This window comes from Phoenix dactylifera, unplaced genomic scaffold (genome assembly GCF_009389715.1).
Source record: "Phoenix dactylifera cultivar Barhee BC4 unplaced genomic scaffold, palm_55x_up_171113_PBpolish2nd_filt_p 000288F, whole genome shotgun sequence".
In the NCBI taxonomy this organism is placed as follows: domain Eukaryota; kingdom Viridiplantae; phylum Streptophyta; class Magnoliopsida; order Arecales; family Arecaceae; genus Phoenix; species Phoenix dactylifera.
In genome coordinates this window covers 233,534-259,108 of record NW_024067770.1, presented here as the reverse complement: position 1 = coordinate 259,108, position 25,575 = coordinate 233,534, and the positions used below count along the sequence as shown (strand labels likewise).

Below are 25,575 nucleotides of genomic sequence, written 5' to 3'. Positions count from 1 at the left end.
TTGCCATAGCATAATTTATAATAATTCTCTCAGATTAAATACTAAGGTCACCTTATATCCATAACAGAGTCATAATCAATATTATGTCAACTACTGAAACCTGCTGGCTAGGGCCATATGCCAAGCTACTATAATCTGCTAGCGAGAATTGTACGCCAAGCTATTGTAATCTGCTACCGATGATCATATGCCAAGTTATTGTAATCCACTGGCAAGAGCCGTATACTAACTATTATAATCTGCTGGCAAAGGCTGCACATAGCTATCTGAGAGTTCATTGTAATATTTTCTTAAAATAAATTTTCTCAATCATATTTTCTTAAATCATATTATCTTAGATCATATATAGACAAATTGCTAAAAGGTTATAAAGTGTATTCGTAGTCCATAATATAATATTTAACAGTAGAACAATTATAAAATTATTTTCTTATAACAAAAATACAAATTCATAATTTAAAGTCCATAACTCATAGAGAAGTCATTAGTATTAGAACATTTGTAGAACCAAACTTTCATATCAAATTATGAATTTTATGTCATAAACTTGATCCTTAATTTTAAGAAAAAAAATGATATCATCAATATTTAATATTATTTCATATTTTTGTATAAATCATAAGTATGAAAATTATGTAGAAATTTAAAAATCAATAAGGAGTGTCAGAGTTACTTACAAGTTTGAAAACTAGTAAGAAATATAACGTCCACTTACCTCTTTTGTGTTGAACCCTCAAAATTAACTATATGATTATGCTAAACCTATTTAATAACGTTAGAAGCAAAACTAATTTATATTTGATAACTTTAATAGTATTAAAATAACAAGAAAAGGGTGCGGTGGTCGGGGGTGCAGTGGTCGGGTGTGTGGTGGCTCCAAGTGGGTCAGATTTAAGTGATTCGATCAAGAAAGAGAGAGAAGAAGAAGAAAGAGAAAGAAAGGATCTTCTCTTTCTTCTCCTTTTTTTTTTTTTCTTTTTCTACTTTTTAATTTTGGACAAGCAGGAGAAGAAGAAGAGGAAAAGAAGAAAGGAAGGGAGTGGTGTGGTCCGATAAGGCGCAGCCAAAGGTCCGTCGGGGTGGCAGCATGCAGCAAAGGTGGGCAGTAGTGAGTTATCAATGGCGACGACCGATGCAAAAGAGGAAAAAGGGCCAAACAGGGGTTGTTTCATCCAATCAAATCTAGTCTCCAGCTGGGTTGCCGGCCTCTGGAGCTTCGAGATCTGCTAGGGGCCAACATAGAGATGGGGCGAAGGCCTCGGTGATGAACACGGACGGTGGAGGCGGCCAAAAAAAGAGAGAAAAATAATGAAAATAGGGGACACAAACAAAAGATTTCTTAGTTGATTTTTGGCCAATTTATCTATCGACAGTCTGCCGAGCACCATGGCTCGGATTTTTGGGTGCCATAAAGCTAGGGAACGACGAGAAAGAGGGAGAAAGAGTGAGGAGCTCGTCAATGGGGGGTTGTGGAGGGGAGGGAGGACCTCAACCATATACTAACTACAAAATTCCCCGACCACCAGAACAGTTTGCAATTCACCATTGGTCCTTGAAGAAATTTCAACAGCAGTGAAGAAATCATAAATGAAATTGTATAGCAAATATGAAAATACATCAAACTCATCAACTTTAACAGACAATATACATTACAATTCCCATAGTGTAGAACTGTAACAAGAAATGCTTTGTTGTATGATCTATGCACAGTTATTTTTATTTAACAAAACAATATCTTATGCTTAAAGATGTAAGACTGTACAATTCTGATTGTCATTTTTATTGAGCCATTAATTGCTCACAGCTCAGCTTCAGAGTAACAAGTGCCTCTCAGAATTTCCAGCACCTATGATTGCTGGAAGAACTGTAATTTTCACTTCCACGCAGCCATCCCTCTATTTATATAAAGAACTGTCAGAAATGGCCTAAGATCTATTCAATGGCCGCCTCCATATCAACTATTGCCACTCCATCATCATGTAAGATGGCAAAACAAAAAAAAAAAAAAAAAAAATACTGTACCATTCAGAAATAAACTTCTGTCCAATCAACACAAAAATATGACCCTGCAGCAATTTACAACCAGAGGTTAATATTTGGCTCTGTATCTACTATAGCGGTAGTTCATAGCTGCCAATGAAAAGGAATAAAATAAATACTAAGATTTTGTGAACGTAACAAGCTTGCAGTAGCTTATAGAAGTCTAAAGATAATAAGGTAACAAGGGAAGCACATTTTCTTGCATGCATGCATCCCCATAAAGATGAGGCATAACATTCAAGATTACAAAGCTGGAACACTAAAGATCAGAAAATAATCAGGGAAATCTGGCATGGCCGAACAATGTACTGCAACAAAGAACAGAAGGAAACGATAGATGTTTTAAGTAAAACCCTTGCAAAACTACCGCCTATATGGCACAATGAAACATGAGGAGCAAGGGTTTTACTTAAAACCTGAAACCCGACTCCTATGAGAATGGGGAAACAAGCAAAGTATAAACACTCGACAGTCTATGATTCTCCAATAAATGCTCACACTCATGAGCATAACATAAAAATAAAATTAAAAGGGACTGGTGGAAAATGAAAAAGGTTGGAGCTGCAAGGAAAGGCATATGAGCACGGAGCTAAAAGTCACATTAGATAGATATTCACCTGAACACATATGACTATGATTTGAAGTCCCAACTCAAATTGTCATATTCAAATGTAATCTGCATTGTCCAAGTTTTTGCAATTTTCACTTGTCTGCATGAATCCTCTACAAATGAGAGTTAAAATATTTATGGTCTTTTAAGTTCCAAACAAAGCATAAATGTCAAGAAAATGCACCCCCTTTCAAAAAGAAACTAAAAGGCAATCATAAGTGAAACTGCACTGGTTTCCTCTAATGAACAAAAATTGGGCTTACCGTTTTCACTCTTGTACGGGAGTTATCAAATTCTCTTTCGATTCCTTGCGATGTAAAAGTTAGTGAGTATATTTGAAAGAATTGAATAGAAATAATATTAATTGAAAGAGTTGAAGAAAAGGAAAGCAAACCTTGGCAGCCAAATGAGTGGGCAGTGGAAGCCTTGTCTGGGAAGCAGTAGACTGCTGTCCATCCGAGGCTAAAGAGAGCTAGCATTGGAACAAAATAATCAAAATGATACACAATCCAATAATAGGTCTACCACAAGATCTAAATATAATATAACAAGAAACGGAAAAATGATCTGGATCATACATAATTATGCTCGAGGATGGCAAATGATACTTCCAATATGACCCGAATTTTTTATAGCAAAATTAAAATTATGGTGTTTGAACCTACCTTGTTGAAAAGTTCTGTCAATGGAGGCTGCTGACATCTTTTGGTAGTTGAGAAGTTGAATTCCTACAAACAAGTAAGAAAGGATAAATATATGTTCAAATTTCATAACAGAGGTTACAGTTGTTCCTTGGAACATTTAATGCCAAAATGTATAAAACCCTAGGTACTGTTATTTCCTGCTTGGTACTCCGGAAGATGCCAAAATCTCCTTTGCTTGAAAAAATCTGCTTCCAATCAATTCAACCAGTTAACGATGTGGTTTAGATGCACTAGGAAGACATTACATAAGAGCATCCCCATGACAAGAAAGGTGTGTGTTCCAATAACTTTTTCTTATCTATGTAGGCCTAAAGGCACAGATATAGCAGAAGAAGACTAGAAGCTTTCAAAGTTAACTCAAAGACAATTAAAATTTTAATGGATGGATTCTATGAAGTCACGCCACTAGAAACACTCGGCATGGCTTAAATTTCCAAATGAACATGAAATAGACAATAAGAATGAGTTTAAATGGAATTACTAAAGCTACCTTGTTATTCAAGGGTCGAGCATTGACCATGGAATGCATGTTTCTGCTGTCCTCCGCATTCTTATCATCACTAGTATGTAACAAAATGAAACAAAAAAAAAAAATCAATAAACTTAAGAAGTATGAAGAAAAAAAATAAAAAAATAGTAATTCATTAAAACAAATCTTTGATCAATCAACAATTTCGCAAATCAGGAGAAAGCTTGTTCAGGTTCCTTTTCAACAAGCAAACATATCAGATACACTCGCTTGAATGACCACACATCTGCTCTTGTAACATCATAAGAGGCAAACAAAAACAATCACCTTAGGGGCAAAGTGTTGTGATTTGAAGAACCTATCTGAATTTTTATGTTTTATCCAGACTCTCTAAATGATTTATTGAAGGGTTTATTTTTGATATTTCCTATTTGGTTTTGTACTGGACCCTTAAATCTGGTTAAAGGAAACCGACATCATGTTAGTTAATATGCGGACACCCATATAATATGATATCAACTAACATCATCTTATAGTTTATGGGCAACTCCCTGCATGCACAACAAATGATTTGAGGTTCATTCACTGGTGGATGATAGGACACCAACCCTGTATCAATAAACAAATTTGTCAATATAAGAATGAAAAATACTTGCATTAGATCGCTACAGGTGCATTAAGGACTACTACTCTGTTATTCTTCAATCATCCTAGTCATGTTCACTTAGATTCTGATGATAGTGAAACAGAGTACAATATGGCTTATTAATCATAAAAGCTACCAATTTGATTGTAAGATTCAGGTCACCAATCGTAAGATTTTGACAGCAATACCAATTTGAATCCCCATCCTACCTTCATCAGTCGATCTATCTCCAATGAATCAGGCTTCGGTCCTCTTTTGGATTGCACCTCTGTCAATTATTGAACCCTCCACTAACTGGCCAAACTCACATCTATTAGGTTTTAAGCCAGCAGATCTACATAGATTCTTGCTTACATATTTGTGCAGATCAACGTCAGAAAATCCACCCATATAAGAGATCTGGCAAACTTGTAGATCTATGTAGATTCTTGCCTCAATTTGGCCCTCTCGGGGAGAACTAAAAAAATTAGCTAATCTGCTCAATCAAGATCTTATAGAATCCAACATCTTCATCTTTAACCCAATGTTTGAGGTTAGGACTTGCTTCAAAATACACATGCCATGAACCTACCTTCTGCAGGAAATGTTGGTCAAATCACGTGGCTCTGGTCCCAAACAAACCTAAACATTTATGACTGAAGCTAAACAAACAAAAGCAACAACCAAGCCTTCTCACATCAAGATGGGACATGACTCTGAAGCTCTATAAAAAGATAAAGCAGACTTTTACAATTTAGAGTCAATTAGACAGCACCTTAATAGTTATCTTCTGAAATATCGATCCTTAAGCTAGTAGCATGAGGAATTACTCCAAGGTGGAGAAGAGGGTGGAGAAGAATGCATTTTTTTTTTCTTCAAAGAGAAAAGTGAGCTAGTAGAAAATGTCTATAGTGCCTACTCTAACTCCAGTCATACATATGTTTTGCAACTAGTTCTATTAAATTCACAAAAGGTACAGTACTATGGCTCTGTGCCCCCAGCACTCCAGCAGAGTGAGACTAGGCATCAAATTTCTTTTCTATGTTCATATATGTTGAAGGCCAAGTTCGTTGTTAAATACTCATGAAAAACCTTCTATATAAACTAAATCCCTCAAGTTTCTTTTCTTTCAATCTGATTTTTCACCTTTCTCTATTGAAAAAACCTAAGTTCACTTCTCTCCCTGCTGTTACATCATATGTTATAGCAAAGTCAGGTATCACATAAAATTTTATTTAATGACCATAACCTTGTTCATCATGCACCCCATTATAACCGAACTTCTCTCACACTTGCAACAGCCTCCTTACTCTTTACTCATACTTCATACTAGACAACCTTGCTTCATGTCTCTTTACAAGGCTTACAAGTGGCTGTCTTTTCCTTTTCAAGTGTGCCCGCCAATCCAGGTCCAACAACTCGCGTGAAGTTCAACTCTAGTTCCTATGGGCTCTTCTCAGGGAAGGGAATGAGAGGACTTCTTATCTTCATATCGGCCTTAAAACTAAAACCTTACAAATGTGATCCAACCATATAAGAACATTTCCTTCTTTCAGCCATTGCCTCATTAGTACAATATATCACTGAGACATCTGGCAATTGAATCTTTTCAGTTGACAAAGACTGTGATAGCAATATTAGCCAAAAGTGCATATCTGACAAAGAAAGAAATGGGGGAAAAAAACAATATAATAAGTAGAACATTAGAATGCTTAAACTACTTTATGCTTACATTCTGTTATGGAGGATAGACGATTACCCATTAATCCTTATATTCCTACTTCAAAACCAGACAAATCTGCAATTAGTTCTAGAACTTCTACTGTCAAACTAACACAGCATGGTTTTATCAGTTAGAACACACTATTCACTATCTTGTATATGGTGACTAACCCTTCATAGACTAATATCTCAGGTTATGGCCCCTTGGGATCAAAAAACAAACAGGATCATTGCAACTTTCTGAAGCTCAAATTCCATGGAACTCAGATATAATTAAACATGCTTCAAGAGCTCCAAAGCCAGCCAACATTGCATGACTCCTCAGCCTAACATTATCGTCACCATAAAGTCAATGGCAAGCCTTAACATGTATTTGCACCCATAGAGTATACAGGCAAGGCTCCAGCTTACCTCAAAGAGAACTCATTATCTCTTGTAGTTTCCGTTGAAGCCATTCATTGTCAACCAACTCTTTCACCCTTTACAACTTCAATTTTTATTACCAAAGGAGATAAGGCTATTTATGAATATCAAATGGTGGAATGGAATCTAGTTGATAGCATTGAGTCCATGGTTGAAGAAACCTTTTCATTTAGCAACCAGTAAGAAACTATCATAAAGGAACTTTAACAATGCTTTATTTTTAATAGGTTTCTTCATAAGAAATTTCTCATTATCTGGTTATCAAACAAATTTCTATCTAACCTTAGAAAGGTTTGATGTAATCCTTTGCACCTACATTTTCATGGTTTTGAGGAACTAGTTTTGCAAAGCTCACCTTTGCAACTAGGTGATGAGAACCTTTTTTATTTGTATTATCCTTCCTTGCTCAAGCTAGCCACTTTACTTCAATATTATCATCACAATAAATGATATCCTGTCATGTCTTCTTTTTCTTCTTTTTTTTTTGGAGTAGGGGGCGGGATATGGTAGCATCTTCAAATTTCACTTGGAAAGGTGGGATAATCCAAGCTGTTTTGGAGATATTATATTCACTTGGTCATCAAAGAGGCTGTTAAGCATTGCAATAGATAACAACACTAAAGGTATCCCCTTCAGTTGAATGTCAAATAGTAGAGTAACGGTAAGAGTCATGGTCTGCCGTACCGATCGGTACGGGCCGGTATGTACCGGTACCGAACGCGGCCGGTATGGTACAGCTATATTTTTCGGTTCCGACTATTTGCAATCCGTACTGGTTGGTATCGGCCGGTACCGGCCCGTACCAACCTCAAATTTTTTTTGGCTTTTGGCCCGAACCAGCCGAACCAGTACCGTACCGATTCGGTTCGATATGGTACCGGTACCGTACCGATACCATGCCCAATGGTACGTCGGTATGGTCGGTACCGTACCGGTACCATGCCCAACGGTACGTCGATATGGTTCAGAACACAATTTGACAAATCAGTCCATAGCCTTATAACCTTGCAGGTTGCAGCTATCAATCCAAGTTTTGCCTATGCTAACTCACCAGTTCCTTGAATGGCTATCACTCAAACAAACTATCTATAATCATCAAACCTACCTAGCTGTTTTGACTCCACTTCATGTATAATGTGCAATTACGTTATCCTCTTCCTTATATTTCTCACGTCCTAGAAGACCAAGAACTGCGATAAGGCCTCAAAGCAAGATCTACAATCTCGATAAAAGGTACCATATTTGTATGTTACTTCTTCAATATGGTACAATATGTAAACCCTACTGAAACAACCATGGAACAATTTTTTTCACTTTTTATATCGGTTCGCCTCGGTATGGGTCTGTATGCACCTCGGCACACCTTGATAAGGGATGATACCCCTCGATAGGGGGCAATACTCCTCAGTAGCGGGCGATACAAGGCCTATGCCTTGAATATGAGTATCATACTAGTTCCGATCCAGTACAATATGGTATGCCCCATACAGGCGGTTCGATGTGGTACGATAGTCCATGCCTCAAAGTACTGAAGCAAGATATCTTGCAACATCTTGCATTATTAACTGAAGTTTTATCTTCACAATTTCTAGTATGCCTAAGGGGTATAGTTGACTTCTTCAATACCTCTTTAATGTGATAACTCAAGTAGAAGCCACATTGCTTCTGATCCAACCAACATAAAATGACCAAACAGGTTAGAGTTGGTTGTTATTTTGTTCTGAAATTTACTTGGGATATTATCGGTTATGGTCTAAAGTAGCATAACATTTGTGTTTCTTTTTGGGTTTTATTTTTAGTTAATTTGCTGTCCGACTATAGCATAAGAATCTGCACATGTAATCTCTAGAGAAGGTTAGGCATTTTTCTATTTCCTTGTAATTTCTGTACTTAGTGTTGGGGTTACTTGCTTAATAGGTTCTTGAGTTATATTTGAGTAGAGCTAGTGCCTACAGGTCCTACTGTAGGTCTAGAATGTCTCAGCAAAGGTTTTACGTCATTAAGGTGGTATTGTAAATTTATTCTCATGGCTTTCCATATTAGGTTACAGGTCCACATTTTATTATTTTTAGAAATTCTAGAAGTAGTTTGTTTCTTTCAATTCTACTTTCCTAGGGAAAAGGTCTAGAGGCATCCTATTTAACTAAGGATTCAAATCTAGCAAGACATTTTATACTTTTAGCTATAAATAGAGAGGAGATGGTGATGATGGATGAAAGAAACTAAATTATAATTCCTTTATCTTTTCCTCTCTTCTTCACATCTTTTTTTTTGTGTCTTAGTGGATTCGCTCAAATGTAGATGCAATTAGTCTGGAAACATTATTGGTTCTCGTTGTAGACTTTTTGGTGACAATATCAATTCATTTGACATTTAAATATAGTTTCATATCTGAAACAGATTTAAGATCCTATAATATTGTATATCCGATCAAACTAGTTGTTCTCTACACCAACATATTACTTTCATGCCCTATAATTAATACACTAAAGCTATAACATCCAATAGTGTCAGCCTCCACTACAATACTATCCTCAAAGAAAAGTAGTGATTGACTCTGGTGTTGAGAGAAACATGCAGACAAGAATTTTTTTGTAATTTGTCTCTCTCATAGGCCTCAAGTTGCCAGAGTCAATGCTCACTTTTTGTACTCCTGATCTATGTGCAAAGATTCTAGCTGAACAGAAGAGGGGATGGAACATGTTGGTTTTCATATTTGCGATTGGCAACTTCAATACCAATAACCTAGTTCCAATATTTCCAAAGGATCACAAAGATGTCACATTATAAGATCATATGTAAGAGTAAATTTCAAATTTCAGTCTGGAACATGGTATTGATTGGGGACCGATTTGGTACAATATTGGGACAACATCATAAGAATACTTAGAATGCCTGCAATCCTGGTAATTCAATGTGACACCATATTTTTTCGTCTCATTTGTTCTTTTGAACGGTTATTTAGGCTTTCAGGATTTGTTTAGGTCATTGATTTAGGACAGACACAGATTTTTTGAGCTTATGATTGGATCTATGGTGTTGGTACCAGTACCTACACCAATTTGAGCAACAGAAGCCAAATCTGAGCTCTATCCCCTTCTTCCTCTCTCTCCAGTGTCTTTTTCCTCCTCTCACATGCAAAGCAAACAGTGAAAACAAGAGGCTCAGGCATCTCTTTTGACATGTACTAATTGGTACTGGTTGGTATCAGGCTGTCTCGATTATCATCCTTGTCCTAGCTACACTACCAACCCTTACCAACTAAGACAACCTAATTGTTCAAATATCGAGTCCCAAACCTGCCCCAAGACCAGGGATCTTACCAATTTGATCCGGTTGTGCCAGGATGGACCAGTATCAAGACCTCTTATTTGTAGGTAATTTTTACTGCAACACACTTGAATAATGGATCTAAAAATTTCTAAAACTGGGATTGCAATAAAATGTTACATATATTATCAATATAGTTGTCCTTACTCTCAACTCTACTACCCTATTTGTACAGTTCACTTTAGAACCCTACAATTTCTTTTGGGATATTGCCTTACAATTTGTGCACATGCAGATGCACATTTAAAAGAACTATCATGTTCTATCAACGGGTTGAATTGATGCAGAAGGCCAAATTTTGGAAGGAGATAAGATCTAGGAATACGCAGATAAAGACCTTAACATCAAGGTCTCTCTTTCTTATAGATCAAGAAAGAGGGTAAGGAAGAAAAGGATGAATTGGTCTTCCAAAACTATTCATTCCTTTAATCATCATGTTTTAAAGTTTTCAAAATTAACAAAGTAGGTTTCCTCCTAAACATGACAAACCCAAAGATCAAAATTTGCTCTTTTTCATATAGTAAAGATAAGAACAACAAATTTCTTGATTTTTTTTTTCTTTTCATCTTTCAAAGACGACTTTTAAACCATAAAATCTATTTCAGAATTGACTAAGGAGAGATTTTTGAGTGCCTGATTTTAGAAGACCAAGAAAATGAACAAGGACTTTATTTCATAAGTATAAAAAGATCTCTTTGAACTTCAAGTGCAGGTCTTTTAAACTTTGGTTGCTCTGCTCTCATTGCATTGCCATAACAATACACCACAAGAACCTAATATAGATGGTATTTTCTATAATGATAGAGAAATAAAACACACTTATGATTTCATCTACTTGACATTTTGAAAAAAGAATTGGCTGAACTAGAAAATTGACTCGTTGAATAAGTAAATGGTTGAATCAGATTCGGTTGGGTGGTACCAACTAAATAGAGTACAACTCCCATTTTTTCCTCATTGAATTGACCGATCAACTTGCTATCGGACATTTATTTTTGATTTGACGTGGCACCGTTTCAAAAAAAAAACTATCCTTGACATGAAGGAACTGCAAGCTTGGAACATGCATTCATGCAATATTGCTAGCAAACATGAAAAAAAACAAGCAATTTAGGTGAAAGAATTACAAGTATGCTAACTATAATTATTTATAAAATAAAAACTCTTCAAGCACGTCTAATACAATAGGTTGCAACTTTGTCCATGACCAGTTAAACAAAAATCAGTTGTCTTGCTGGGTTGTGAGCATGTAACTTCAGCATGAAAGATAAAGTAAAACAAAGAGAATTTGGCAACCAACAACGAATAAATGGAATAACAACCAATTTTATGGTGTTGGGTATAAATCTGCCTTAGAATACAACAAGCAGAACCAATAGGAAGAGAGGCAATGGTTCCCTGATCAAAAGCAGGGAAGTCACTTTAGTGATTTTAAACAACACAAAAAAAAAACAAATGAAAATCACAGGAAGCCACAAACACATTGGCCCTACCCCACTTTTGACTTACTTTAGTAGCTTTGAAGGACAAGAATTCTGATGCTCTGACCTTTTGGATTCTGTCACATCACCCTGTACAGTAGAAGGAATATGACTGTCTGCAGTCTGTATTCTATATTAAGCATCAGATTATGATGAAGAATAGATTTTGCAAGCTATATAATTTTATAAACAAATCTAATAATTAAATCACAGCTTCAATCCTAAAATTAAAAAATAATGATTGCTAAATCTGTGCAATTTATAAGGGTATAATAATACATCAGAGATACATGATCGGTGTTGTTGCATTGTACCAGTGATGATGTCGTAGCCGAGCAATGTTGAATAGCTCTGTCACGGGTTCTTAAGTTGAACTCCTAAAAGGCAAATGGACAAAGAAAGGAAGGTAAAGTCAGCTGTTCGAAATTTGCATTTTTCCTCATTCCTTAAGGAGTTCTAAGGCATATGGTAGAGTTATATCCATTAGAGAGAATGAGAGTTTATGAACCTACTTTAAAACTGGGTATCCGTGGAGTGCTCTTCTGAGTGAGGAGCAGTGAAGGAGCCTCAAGAATCTGCATAGACAACATGAATAACCATAACCTACCTGTTCAGAGAATCTAAATGGAAATTCTTGTCAAACTGCTTAAACATTTATGGATACCAACTTTTCGGTTTAAAGGGCGTGCTTTGAATGTATATGCGGCTGGCACCATCCCTTCTTGTAAATGTTTAGCATTGCTGGACCTGAACTCTTGATCAAATATGATGAATTTGTGGTTTTCAAAAAAAAATTATGCAAATGTCAAGTAGTATGGATACATGTTTAAGTAAAGCAGGTTTACCTTTGAGCCCTAAACTTGAGAGCCCTTCTTGCAGTTTCCAGCTCAGGTTCCTTTGGAATTGTGAGTTTCAACCTTGGAAGCCTGGTACTGCAATCAGTAGGCCCAATTTTCTGCATTGCCAACAAAATCCAATTATTAGCTGGAAAGCAAAGAGGAAAGGATAATAGCAATCAAGCTTCAGATAAATATATTGAAAAAATTCTTAGTCCAGACATCAATAAGGAAAATTTATGAGTTGGTACAATCTAGGAAAGGCCAGGACCTTTGGATGAAGAAAGGATTATTCCTCCTTTAAGTAAGTGAATACTAAATCCAGGAAGAAAAAACTTCCGATCTAAAAGGTTATTTATTATTCATTACTATTCTATCTATTTCATATAAAACTCCAGAAAGAATTTAGGATAAAATTACAGATTTTAATTGCTGGCGATCATTCTCTACTCCAACGACTAGAGATTTGTGCTTTCTAAACAGCAAGAATTACCTTTTGTGGAACTTTGTGAACCAAATCAAGTTGTGTCCTTGCACTATGTATCTGCATTGCATAAGATGAAAGAATAAACATAATCATAGTGTTGACTAGCATATTAATTTTATATACAATACAATCTCAAGAAACATTCAATAACGCCTATATGAACATTTATTCTGACTTAAACAAGTCTATAAGTGCATATATGCATTATGAGAAAACAAAATACATGCAACACCTTGCATAGATGACCTCTCTCTAGTCTTTGCCTTTTGGCAGATTGATGCAGATAACTGCTTGAATCTTCCAAATTTCTGTTACTTTTGACTGCTGCTGGTTTTCGATACCTGACAAGAGAAAAGGATGAAAGTCAACAATTTTCTTTCAACAAATAATTAAATGCCTACGATAAATATACAGGTAAAGAAGATCATGTGCAGTACATAAGAACAACCAATACAAGAATAGCTGGAGAATATTGATCAGATACAACATTCAATGAATGTGAGGAAAAGGGAGAAGATAATTGAACCTATAGGGAAATCATGAAAATCAAAATAAGCCAAAGAAAAGTGACCGTAAATATTTCAGTTACAAGGTAGCATAAAGAACAACCAGATGACTCTAGACAGTTTTTGAAAATCAAAATAAACCAAAGAAAAGTGACCGTAAATAATTCAGTTACAAGGTAGCACAAAGAACAACCAAATGACTCTTAGAAAGTTTTCAATTACTACGTAAAGAGAATAATTACAATAAATATGAGTCATAAATATCACCACGGGACACACCGGCGGGCATTGTTCACACGTGGTTGGTTTTGCTTGGCCAATTGACTTGCTGTAGGCTTCATCAAAGTTGAACCTTTTGAGAAGGGGCCGTTGGTAACAGATCTACTACTAACTTTGGAAACACTTTCAAGCATACAGCCATGTTCCAATCCTATATGATAAAAGGTGAAAACATATCAGGAGAAAAAATAATAGTAATATTTTGACCCACTTCTTCCCATAATTATTTTCTAATACACTCCTCCAAAAAAGAAACTATAAACTATTACAAACCTGGAATTATAAACATAAAAAATGCATTACCAATGTCTGCAAAGTTCCTCAAAGAAAATCATATGATTTAAAAAGTGCTTCATGCCTAAGAAACAGTATGATGGGCTAAAATGATGAGGGAAAAACAGGTATCAATTACTGCCTTCAAATAAACAATGAGAACAAAATGTATGATTATTAATTATTCAAAAGTTGTACTATGTTTGCGGTAGAAGGAAATTCAATCACAATTCATATTAATCATTATTCTACGACCAAATGACCCTTATCTTTTTCTCAAAACTAGCACATCTGGTGACTTTTAACAAATCAAGTGAAATTGTACCGATAAATACATAAGTCAATGAATCAATCAATCAATCAACAATTTTTATACTACAAATAATAAAAGAAGCAGAGAAATTGTTTTTATTTTAGTTAAGATGTTCCATGCCATTAAATTTAGGAAAATTATATTTACACCCCCACAACTTTGACCCTTTTGCATATACACCCTCTCAACTTTAAAATGTTTCAACTTTCAATTAAGCACCTTAACTTTTGATTGCTGTCAACGTAACCCTTCCATATGTTTGGTATGTGAGGCTGTTAATTGGTGGTGCAAAATGATGGAATTGTCTCAAGATTATAAGGGCTGGTGGAGAGGGCAAAACCCCCTAGGATTATGTGGCATACGAACCATTATTCCTCCATCTTTACCTAGTTATCATAAAAAATAAATAGCTTTAATTAATTATGTTGCTTCATCAAAGCAAAATTTTTGTTTTACATTGGTAAGGATATTATCATAAAATGTATAAATATTGTGTGCATCTTGTATATACATACTAAAAGTAAAAAAAAAAATTAATATAGATGTTCTTTCATGATCCATATTTTTTTTTGTTTTAAATTAGTTCAGAAACTTCCCTGATTTTAGTTTTCTAATGTAAAGACTAGGGTATAAGATCCAAACGTTGATTTGGGAATCTAAATTATTCTTAGCGGAACTTTATTTTTTCTTGGTAATAGACAAAGCAATTGTTTTAGCAAAACCAATGGCCATATGCTTGGTTATATCGAAACAAGCACCAAATGATCATAGCCTCTCCCTGAATTAAGTGATCCAAAGCACTAGGGTTTCTGAAGAGGGTTCAAGCCAAAAAGAAAAAAGAATAGAGAGAAGCTCCTCTCACAGCCTCTTCCACTTCCTCCTATGCCTCCCTCTCGAGATGTCTCCTCTCTTTCCCCCCTCCTCCCTTGCCTCTTCATCTCCTCTGCCATCTTTTCCTCAATTCCTTCAGCATCAATGAGTCTGACTCTGATGCTATCTAGGCTAATGGTGACCAATCCACTCATCAATCTTCATCCACCTTCCATGACGCAACCCCTCAATAGCCCCTCCAATTCCAATTCCCCCTCAAGAATGCCCTTGACCTTGGGGTCTACAAGGTAAATCTAAAACAGAATCCAGGCCTTTTTTATTGCAAATGTTAGAACTTCTATGGGATTTTCTTATTTCAAGGTTTTCTTTTGGGTGATTTTGAAGGCTATATTGGCTAGCAAGGTCAGGTAGAGGTCAATCCATAAGCAGTTGAAGAGCAGGTGGATGGTAGTGTTGTTTTCCCTTAGGACAAAAGGGATTCAAAACAACCAACAGTAGCTTGACAACATAGGTCCATAGGAATATGCTAACTGATGCGTCGTGTGGTAACACCAAGATAGCATATACTAGGAGCACCTCGAGAACCTTGCAGTTAAGCATGCCATGCTTGAGTAAGTGGTGGTAGTCTTCAACCCCCATATTTTTGACATTATGTGACTTAAAATCAGGGTCTGACGAACCGGTGCAGGATCGGGTCAGTTCGGTTGTGGAATTTGGAACTCGCCCCGAACCGGGCAAATTTGGAGCGGAACTGGTGCGAACTGGGCAATTTGCACCAGTTCCAACTAGTTCGAACCGGTTCCCCCCTCCCTCTCCCATTTTAAGTAGTGGAAAGGCCTGAGAAGGCTTTCCAAGTCTTTCCAAGTCTTCACAATTTTTCCATAAAAATGGTAGTGAACTCTTCATCTGAATCGAATTCTTCCATCATGCCAAAGCATACCAAAACAGGGATAGAAAAAAGGAGAGGGAGGACAAGAGAGAGGGAGGGAGACGAAGAGGGGGGAGAGGAGGAAGGAGAGAGAGGGGGCAGATGGAGAGAGAAAGAGGTCGAGGCCTCTGGACTCACCTGAGAGAGAGAGAGAGAGAGAGGGAGACGAGGCTGAGGCATCTGTCGACGGCTTCATGAGAGAACAAGACCAGAGGAGAAGACAGAAAAGGAAGAGAGGGAAAATGAGAGCTTCGAGAGCTTCAAGCCATCGATGAGGAGCTTTGAGAGCTTCGAGAGCTCCGAATATGATAATGGAGACCGAGAGAGAGGGAGGCAGAAACAGAGAGTAAAACGGGTCATCGTACATTGCCATCATTGACAAGGACCAAGAGCTTTGAACAAGCTTCCTTTTTTGACATTATCTATAATTTGTCCTGTCGTACAGCACTTAAGCGTCTACATATTTTATTATGAAAAGATCATAATTGAATTATAAAATAATTAGGTAATCTTCATTCCTATCACAACCAACATTACTAATTGGAAAGTTATGAAAATACGAATTATCCTACCCCTTAAACATAACCCTTCGTATCATCAACATATAACATATTGATGACAATGGCCCAACTTTCACAAAATTTGCAGATTATCAGATCTCTGCAATCTAAACATACAACTAGATTCCCTTTCAGATGTAATGAGTGCATGAAACAAAAATGATCAAAATTTTCCATGGCAAATCACTATTTCTCAGCTGCTACTGTTGATTTCTAAGCCAACCATATCCAAATAATTTCTTTAAAGCTTCATTTACTAAGTTTCTAGAAAATAAAATCCAAGGAACTCTAGATGGCATCTTCTAATATCTCTACAACAAAATATCATTGTGCTTTCAATGAGTTTCCTTTTTTCTATCTGTTGATCATAGTTAGGTAAAACCAAAGTTCATAATACCGGTTTCCATACACGTACCAGTACCATGTTGGTACAATGTTGATAGTGGTCAAGTCGGTATTCCCACGCTCGATATGTCCCCGATGCCGAGTATCAATTAAGTACCGGTTAAGCCCAGTATAGGATAGTATGCACTATTAAATCGAACCTTGGGTAAGACTAATATCCATAATCTTTTTTACTCCAAGTTTTCCATATACTATTTAACAACCTAAAGACAAATATTATGAAATCAAACAAAAATAAAAGCTCAGCAATGAGCATATTAGACAAAAGAAAAGGTGACTACTTGCAAAAATTTCTAAGCCTTCAAGGATATCAGTACCTTTATCATTTTCATACAGTACTGGGAGCTCAGGGCCAACTCCATCATCGAATTGAACATTGATAGGATTAGCACGTTCTGAATCTTTAAGATTTGGATGGGTATCTACATTTTCCACTGGGACATACTTTTTGGAGATCATTTTTACTACTAGTGCTGAGAAAATAAAAATTAGAAGGAAAAGTCAAATATAAAACTAGATATCAAATTATAACAATAGTAATAGAATGAGATTGTGGCTATAGAATTATAAATACAGAATCAAAGTATGCCAAGTAAATAAATAGAGTATGAAGATATAAGGAAAATTGGACTGTTCCACAAGGCTTTAAAATGTAATAATTAAGATTAAACAAGCAAATGTTGTAGATAAAATGCATGCAATATTTATCATTATGTGAAACAATATTTTATTATTCATAGAAATATAGATGTACCAAGTAAAACATTTACATAACCTCAAAATAATAACTATTTGGGTCTTCTTGATCCTCATTTGCCATGTATTCCTATTTAGGGCCATATCTAATATCATTTCAAGTTTTTACATATCTTTCCTAACAACCTATATCCGTGCTATCTTAGGTCTTCCTCTCCTCTTCCCACATTATTAATGACAAACTAAAGTATCTCTCCTTATTGAAGGCCTCTTAGATCTTTGTTTGTCTATACCATCTCAATTTCACTAATCTTCCATTATTTTGTTCTTAGTTTTTAAAAGTCCAAAAGCTCCTCTAATATATTCATTTCTAAAGCTCTCCTTTCTAGTTTTAGCACAAAACCAACTTAAAATTCTCATTTCTACCATGATCGACTTGTAAAAGCCACTTTATTGCCTTTAATTTGGAATTATAAAACATTATAAGCCTTATTATCTTCAAGGTATGTGTCGAATTCCAAAGGCACCCCTTCACTTCCTCCAACCAGTTCTAGTTCTATTAGATATATTCTCATGTATGTATAATAGATCCTAAACAAGAAAACCAATCACTTTGTAGTATTCCTTGTCCATCAATTTTTAATTGGGATCTCATCTTTATTTTTCAATAAAATTACATTTTATATATTTTTGATTGTTCTATTAATATTCAAGCCCTTATCCTCTAATGATTTCTCCTAGAAATTTACCTAATATCAAGTTATTTCTTCATCAGTCAACATCCATCTCTACACAGCATCTATCATGGTATGTTTATCCATAACTAGTGTAAAAAGATATGGTTTACTTCTAATCTGTGGTGCAAATCTATGTTGGCTAGATTATACATGTTGTATCATAACTTCTAGCACTTGTCAACTAAATTCCAGCACTAGGTATTCTAAGTGATTTTATAACATTTAGGTACACCCTACCTTCCTAAAGCTCACCAAATTGAGTTTTGCTTCGGTACATTTATTTTCCCATTTTTCAAAACAAACAACCTAGGTCTCTTCCTTTAGTCTATCGGCAACCCAATATACCTCATAGGAACCAATTAAAAGTGGCAAAGGATTCCTAAACTTTCTCAAGCTCAAAGCTTTAACATGATAAATTAAAAGCTCATGTTAATGAACTATCAAATGAAATAAGAAAACTCCAAGAAAAATCCTCCCACCTATGAGAATTATTGAACTCTCCCTCTCTCTCTCTCTCTCTCATTGTCTTTCTCTTGAGCTCACTTAGTGCTCTTTTTGCCTCTCTCTTGTTTACTCTCTCTCTCTCTATCTTGCTCATGGATTCCTCTCTTACACACCTCTTTCACACTCTCTTGCACCCTCTATCTTACTCTCTTTATCTCACTATACATATCTATCATTCAGCCTCTCTCTCTCTCTCATAATTGGAAGAGATAGTAAACAAGATCTCCATATATCCAATTCGAAGTCAGACCCACATCCCACTATCAAGTTCTAATTGTTTTAGTCATTAACCAATTGAGCCAATTAATATATCACATGCATATTATATCCTTTGTAATTTAAAGGGTTGGAATTTAATGTGGAGAATAATTACTTTTTAAGAAAAGTAGACCAAAGCAAAACTCTACTAAATTACATTTAGCTTATCATAAGATTTCTCCAAGTCAATAAATATCACATGTAGAATTTTCTTTTTACTCTATATCTCTTCATTAGTCTATGTAAGAAAATGGCCTCCATTGTTGACCTTTCTAGCATAAATCCAAGGTGGTTCTCTAAAATTTTCATTTTGTTCTTAGTCATTCATCAATCGCTCTTTTCCATAACTTCATATAACGACTTGTAAGCTTAATTCCTTAATAACTAGAAGAATTGTGCATATCACCTTTATTCTTATGGATAGGTACCCTTCTATAATCATCTGGCATTTTTTTAGATTTTAGGGTATCGTTAAATAAGTTACCAAGCGAAGTTAGCTTTTTGTCTCACATGAGTTTTCAACCCTTAATAGGCCCTTTCGACTAGTTGTAATGCCTTACCACTCAACATTCTTTTCATAGCCACCATTCATTAAATTTATGAATTGTATGTACGGAATCTTGTCATAACCCTAATTGTATTCTTTGTTAAAGATTTTTTTAGTAGAATCCTCACTTAAGAGTTTTTTATTAACATTCCCATCCTTCTTTAAGATCCTCATCTTTCACCAATACCCTTTCATTCTCACTCTTAATGCATTTAACTTGACCAATATTCGCATCCTTTTCTCTCCCTTACATATCAAACTAAGATTATATGGGCCTGTGAAACAAAGATGTAAAATGTCCCAATAAGGATAGCTGCTTAGATATGTGTTGTAAGGCTCGGAAAGACTTAGGGAGGATATAAGTTAACTTGGTTCATAGTTATGAGAAAGGATTTGGAAAAACCTAAAATAGCACCATAGGTAGTCCTTGGTAGGAATAATTTGGTAAATATAGATTTTGTGAAGCCAACTCAAGTTAATAAGAACAATGTCTAAGCATACCCTAAATCTGGGTAGTTCTTTTGGGACAATGTTATGCTCAAAACAAAACTAAGCCCATTATTTCACCAACCATTTGAGCCCAAGCTGAGGTCCAGAATGTTTTGAGTTCTTAAGTTTTTAGGCTAGTCATGCTTTAGGGACTAGAAATGAAGCTCGATGCCTAGATCTTTCTGTGTCAAGTCTTTAAGCCACTTGGCTAGCATGAAATGTTGACAATGCAACCCATAACATTTGATTTCCTAGCAAATTATCAAGAAAGGCACACTTCTATATGAAATAAGCTGACAAAAACAGAAATAACTTCAAGAAATAGAACATTAATTTATATATTATAATATATATTGAAAATCAGCAATATTGAAAGGATTTAAAAGGAACTTTGACCACTCATGCTATTTTGAAAAGGTTGTTGCTTTAAGCTGTTAAAAAGGATAATAGTACTTGTTTTATTTACACCAAGGTTTCGAGGTCCATCGTAAAATGATTTAAAATACCTATTGGCAAACCAAACTCTCATATACAAAACTAGTAGCACAGGTATGACATAATTTTGTTGAAAACACATTACCATCATTGTAATTTCATCCATAATAGCCAAAATCTTTCACATAGTGTGTCACAACCACTTTAAATCTTGCTCTTTTTCCAAGTGTACTTCCTAAATACCTATTTCATGTAAAAACAATTTCTAGAACATCTAATGATTAAAAATGCCTATTGGCAAACCAAACTCATATACAAAACTAGTAACACAGGTATGACATAATTTTGTTGAAAACACATTACCATCATTGTAATTTCATCCATAATAGCCAAAATCTTTCACATAGTGTGTCACGACCACTTTAAAACTTGCTCTTTTTCCAAGTGTACTTCCTAAATATCAATTTCATGTAAAAACATTTTCTAGAACATCTAACATTGTGATTTAAACAACCAAAAGAGAATTTCAAATTAATCACAAATATAACCATGTATCGTGTATTTCTTACAACAACCATAGAATTTTTAGTTATATTAAAATATTTAAATTATTGCTTAAGAAGCTTCTAACCCTATGAAGTTTTGAGAGATGTGTTTCTTAGTATATATGCATTCAAATCTACTCTTGCACTTATACCCAGCTCAAGCAACTAAGACTTTGCCAATTTCATATGACACAAGGTTAATTATTTCAATCAGAAATAAATTGTTTGTACCCTTACTAAAAGGCTTTGGTATGAGTTAAGAAGTTATTCTTCAAAAAATGTCTCAATCAGAAAGATATCATATTATATTTTAGAAAAACAATAGATGAACATGGAGATGGAGATGGCATGATGTCAAGAATATAGTGATGCTTCATCGTGGATGTCATTGTCATATTTAATATGTACAATATATTATTTTTCATCAAATATGGCTAGATACATGTTGAATACCAAAGTATCCTGTTTTTAAAATTAAAAAAGAGCTTTGGATGCTTCTTGGATATATCCATAATACTTCTAAGATACTTTTGGGGATAGGGAGATAGTTTCTTTTTCCTATAGTGAATGCCAACCTTCTAACGATGGATACGATTATGGTTTATATGTATGGACGAAGCCTACATGCTGGAGTATGGTTTACGTTGTTTATGATGACCCATCATGCTTCATCGATGCTTTTTTATATATATGTAAAGATATATTTATTCACTTCCATATACTTAGCCATATCATGTCCTCTTTTTTCTCTTTCAAGACTTGACATATCATTGTATTTGTACCAACTCGTATCCATATATTGTCCTTATATTATGTTTCATAGTATGATGCATATCGCTCTTGTTAAAGATAAATGCCTTAGTATATTCATGTTTATATGTTCCTACAATAATCATACCACAAAATAGAGGTGACAACCCATGTAATTGCACAAATGTAGGATTGCTACAGGCATTATGGAAGAATTGCTTTTGCGCAACCCATGTAATCTTGCTTTCCATATTACGTGGTATTAAAGTTCAACCCCATTCATTAAGGGTGACAAAACCTAAAGCTTAGCAAAACTTATGCTGGATATATTTTTTTCAGAGAAAACTTCCCACTGATTTATTTACAAGGATGGGTACTTCGGTCTTTTCTTAATTGCCAATTGATGTGTCCTGCTTCTTTGAAGTTAAGTATTTATCTGGCTTGTTGGTAATTTATGAAATGAAAGTGAGCAATGTTCAAGAGACTGTTATTTGTGCAAATAAGAGCCTTAAAATTTTTCATAACTATTTCTTGAGATCAAGTTTAATTAGATTCTTAGGGAATGCTTTAATGCCAATAAGAAATTAATTGATTCCTGGCTTCTGTTAAATCTTATTTGACCAAATGGATTGATGAGGGTGTCTGAAAAGAAAAGTTCATAACAGGAAACTCCTATCAGGAGTTTGGACCAATACAAAATGCTCATTACAAAGAGGAAAAGGACCAGAACGACAATGCTCCTAATGTTGCCAGAGGATTCCCAAATATTAAGAACCTGTTATTCTGGAACCCTCAACTGTTTCCTTTGATTATAAAAGCCTTGGTGTTTAAATTGGCAAGTAAAATGAATGCTAAAACCACCATTAACTCTATAGATACATTAAAATAATCAATCAGTCAATTAATTAGCCCCATCAGATCACATAAGGGAAGCCAATACAGCTACTGTACTATTGTGGTTATAATATCTGGATGTAACAATGTAATCCAACATGTCACTTTAAAAACAGGCATTGCGATGTGCTCAAAGAATAGCATCAACTGATTATCCAAACAAAATACCAGTACAGAGTCAAATCGGTCACCCCAGTTCATATAACTGCCAATTGAACAGAAACGCTCTCAAGAGGGGGAAGAAAGAAGGCATCTTTATTCTCAAATCTCTCGCGCAACAAAACAACTCAAAACAATTGCTCAAGCCTCCCTATTCCATCTCATTGGTATCTATATAGCTTGTTCCACCAATTTAAGATGAAGATAAAACTCTAAAAAGCTACTTCTTTACATCAAAAAGAAAGCTTCCAACCCAAACTCCCAATTTGACCAAGTTTCCAATCCAAAGTTCCCAATTTAACCGGAGAAAAAGGTGGGGAAAACTCTTCAACTATGATTGTTTCATTTGCTTCCACACCACAAAGAAAACCAGATACCCATTCATCCAAGGCAATCACATGGAACAATCAAAACAATGCCATTAACTAAATTCAGAACCTAAAACGAATCGCGATACAACAAAGGCAAGAAACTATATCAAGAGCATATCAAGAATGCAACCAAAATAGAATGTCAATAAAAGATATATAATAGAGCAGAAAAAAAATTAAGGTTTTGCGCGGGATTTGATACATACGGGAGGGAGGGTAGCTCCCGGCGGTCTCGAACCAGAGCTCGGCTGCGCGAGAGTCCGCCGGGGTCTCCGCCCGGCCGAGGTCAAAGTACCGCGCAGCGTCGAACTCGTAGTCGAGATCGATCTCGAACCCAAGAAAGACCCCTTCTTCGTATGCCTCCTCCATCTCGTCGTCGTCGTCCATGGCGCCTTCAAGACCTCTCGATGTAGGGGATAGGGGGGTGGAGAGAGAGAGAAAGAGAGAAGGGACTACGGAGGTCGGGACACCGCGGCGAGGGAAACGGCCGGGGAGGAGGGTTCGAAGGCTAGAAGGGGAATAGGGGAAACGGCGACGCCGCCGGAGAGGTCGCAGAAAACTTAGCGAAGTCGCAGGTGGACGGAGGAGCGGATGCGGGGGGGGGGGGGAATTTGAATGGGGGGTCCGAGGGGGTAAGTCGAAATGACTAATTTACCCTCATTTTACCTCGAGAATGTCGAACGCGCCCGCGTTATTTCAGAACGACGTCTGAAATCACGGAGCCGGAGTGCAAGAGTGTTCTGCCTTTTTAAGGAAAGTTATTAACGTTTCACGCTCTCGTTGCTGTTTTGGAAAGATCTTATAGGCCTGCAAGCCTGAAAACAGAAGCTATTAACGTTTCACGCGCTCGTTTCTTTTTTGGAAAGATCTTATAGGCCTGCAAGCTTAAAAAGAGATCGGGCCAAGAGTGGCAGCCAAGAGTGCCACTCTTGGCCCGCCAATATTCAGATCATTATTTTAGATCGAACCTAACTATTAGCTGATCAAGTTGTGCCCGCTCTAGGATCTTATATCCAGCGGGTTATTCAGGTTAGGGTCAAGCTCTAATCGGGATTAGATTATCTCAGGATTGAAGTTCCACTAAAACATTTAGCTTTTTTTTTAATAACTAAAATAAAATAAAATAATCAATAATTAAATATAACATTGATAAAAAAAAATTTAAAGAAGATTAGAAAGAGATAACTTAAACTGGAGTTTTTATTCAAAAATTTAATTTTATATAATTAATTGACTATTCTTAAGTTTACAAACTACGGTCTAATATATATATATATATACATATATATATATATATATATATTGGGGTTTTTGTATCCATATCCTCCTAAATATTAAAATTTGTATGCATACCTCTCCAAAATCCAAATTGATATTTGCATGTCCACCCTTATAGAACACGTGTTTTACGTGGATATCTTTCTTTTCTTTTTTCTTGTATTTGTGCCCACACCTTCTAACGCTATTAAAAATTAGTGGTTTAAAATTAAAAATGACTAAAATACTCTTAATGGATAGACATACAACAAGAAATATTTATAAGAATATACATGTAAATAGCAACTTTACGAGCATATTCATGCAATTTCACATATTGAGAAAGGATTACAAGCAAAAAATCCTAATTTTATTTTTGTCTATTTTAACTTATTTTAATATTAGGATTTTAGTCTAGAGCTTGCTCCTCAATATTTTTATAAAAATATTGCTTAAAAAAAGATTGATTTGACAATTAGAAAGCAAAAAGAGCTATAGAAATTCTTTCACTAATCAAAAAATTATTTTACTTTATTTTTCTTTATTTATAATAACTACTATATATTATTTCATTAAAACATAGCTTGTAATATTTATTGTTATATATGCATATATGAGGGCACATATTAAAATAAAAAAAATAGAATCTCTTAAAGGCACACAATAGATTGTAATGATCAAGCTTTCTTGCTACTATTATATTCATGGGTGGAAGAACAGTATCAATCATCCCCAAGCAAAATTATTGAAGGACTTTAGAACCCTTCAAACTAATTAACAACATCTGCAGCTATGTGATAGAAGGCCACCCCTTACGCCATGTACCTTAAGCCACTTTTTTTAGCAATTTTAAATCAACCAGCAGCTTGGACATAAGAAATTTTTCAGCTCTAAAGCATAAACATTGCAAATCTCATACACTAAAAGATAAATATTACAAATTTCTCACAAAATTTTTCTTTAAATAATTCATAAAGCTGAAGGCAAGACCTAATAAACATTGCAAATCTTATACATTATATTACAAATCTCTCACAACATTTTTTTTTAAAAATAATTCATAAAGCTAAAGACAAGACCTAACCATTTTCATATAAAAAATGATACAAGA

At 35.3% G+C, this 25,575-nt stretch overlaps 1 protein-coding gene across 2 annotated transcripts; it reads right to left on the bottom strand.

Annotated features, from left to right (window-relative positions):
- Positions 1 to 1,672: 1,672 nt before the first annotated feature.
- Positions 1,673 to 23,770, bottom strand: LOC103704869 (protein TPX2-like). 2 transcript variants are annotated; one of them, XM_008788344.4, is made up of 16 exons: positions 23,414 to 23,770; positions 17,140 to 17,295; positions 13,513 to 13,663; positions 12,960 to 13,068; positions 12,734 to 12,784; positions 12,250 to 12,359; positions 12,073 to 12,151; positions 11,917 to 11,979; positions 11,719 to 11,781; positions 11,433 to 11,494; positions 3,845 to 3,914; positions 3,316 to 3,378; positions 3,045 to 3,122; positions 2,914 to 2,957; positions 2,658 to 2,763; positions 1,673 to 2,066 (listed from the first exon to the last, which is right to left on the bottom strand). In XM_008788344.4, exons 1-14 carry the CDS (start codon positions 23,592 to 23,594, stop codon positions 2,919 to 2,921), a joined length of 1,275 nt encoding a protein of 424 aa, XP_008786566.2. In that variant the 5' UTR covers positions 23,595 to 23,770; the 3' UTR covers positions 1,673 to 2,066; positions 2,658 to 2,763; positions 2,914 to 2,918. The 2 variants fall into 2 exon arrangements, with proteins under 2 accessions (XP_008786566.2, XP_038973866.1); XM_039117938.1 differs by having other exon boundaries at positions 2,914 to 2,947.
- Positions 23,771 to 25,575: the final 1,805 nt, after the last annotated feature.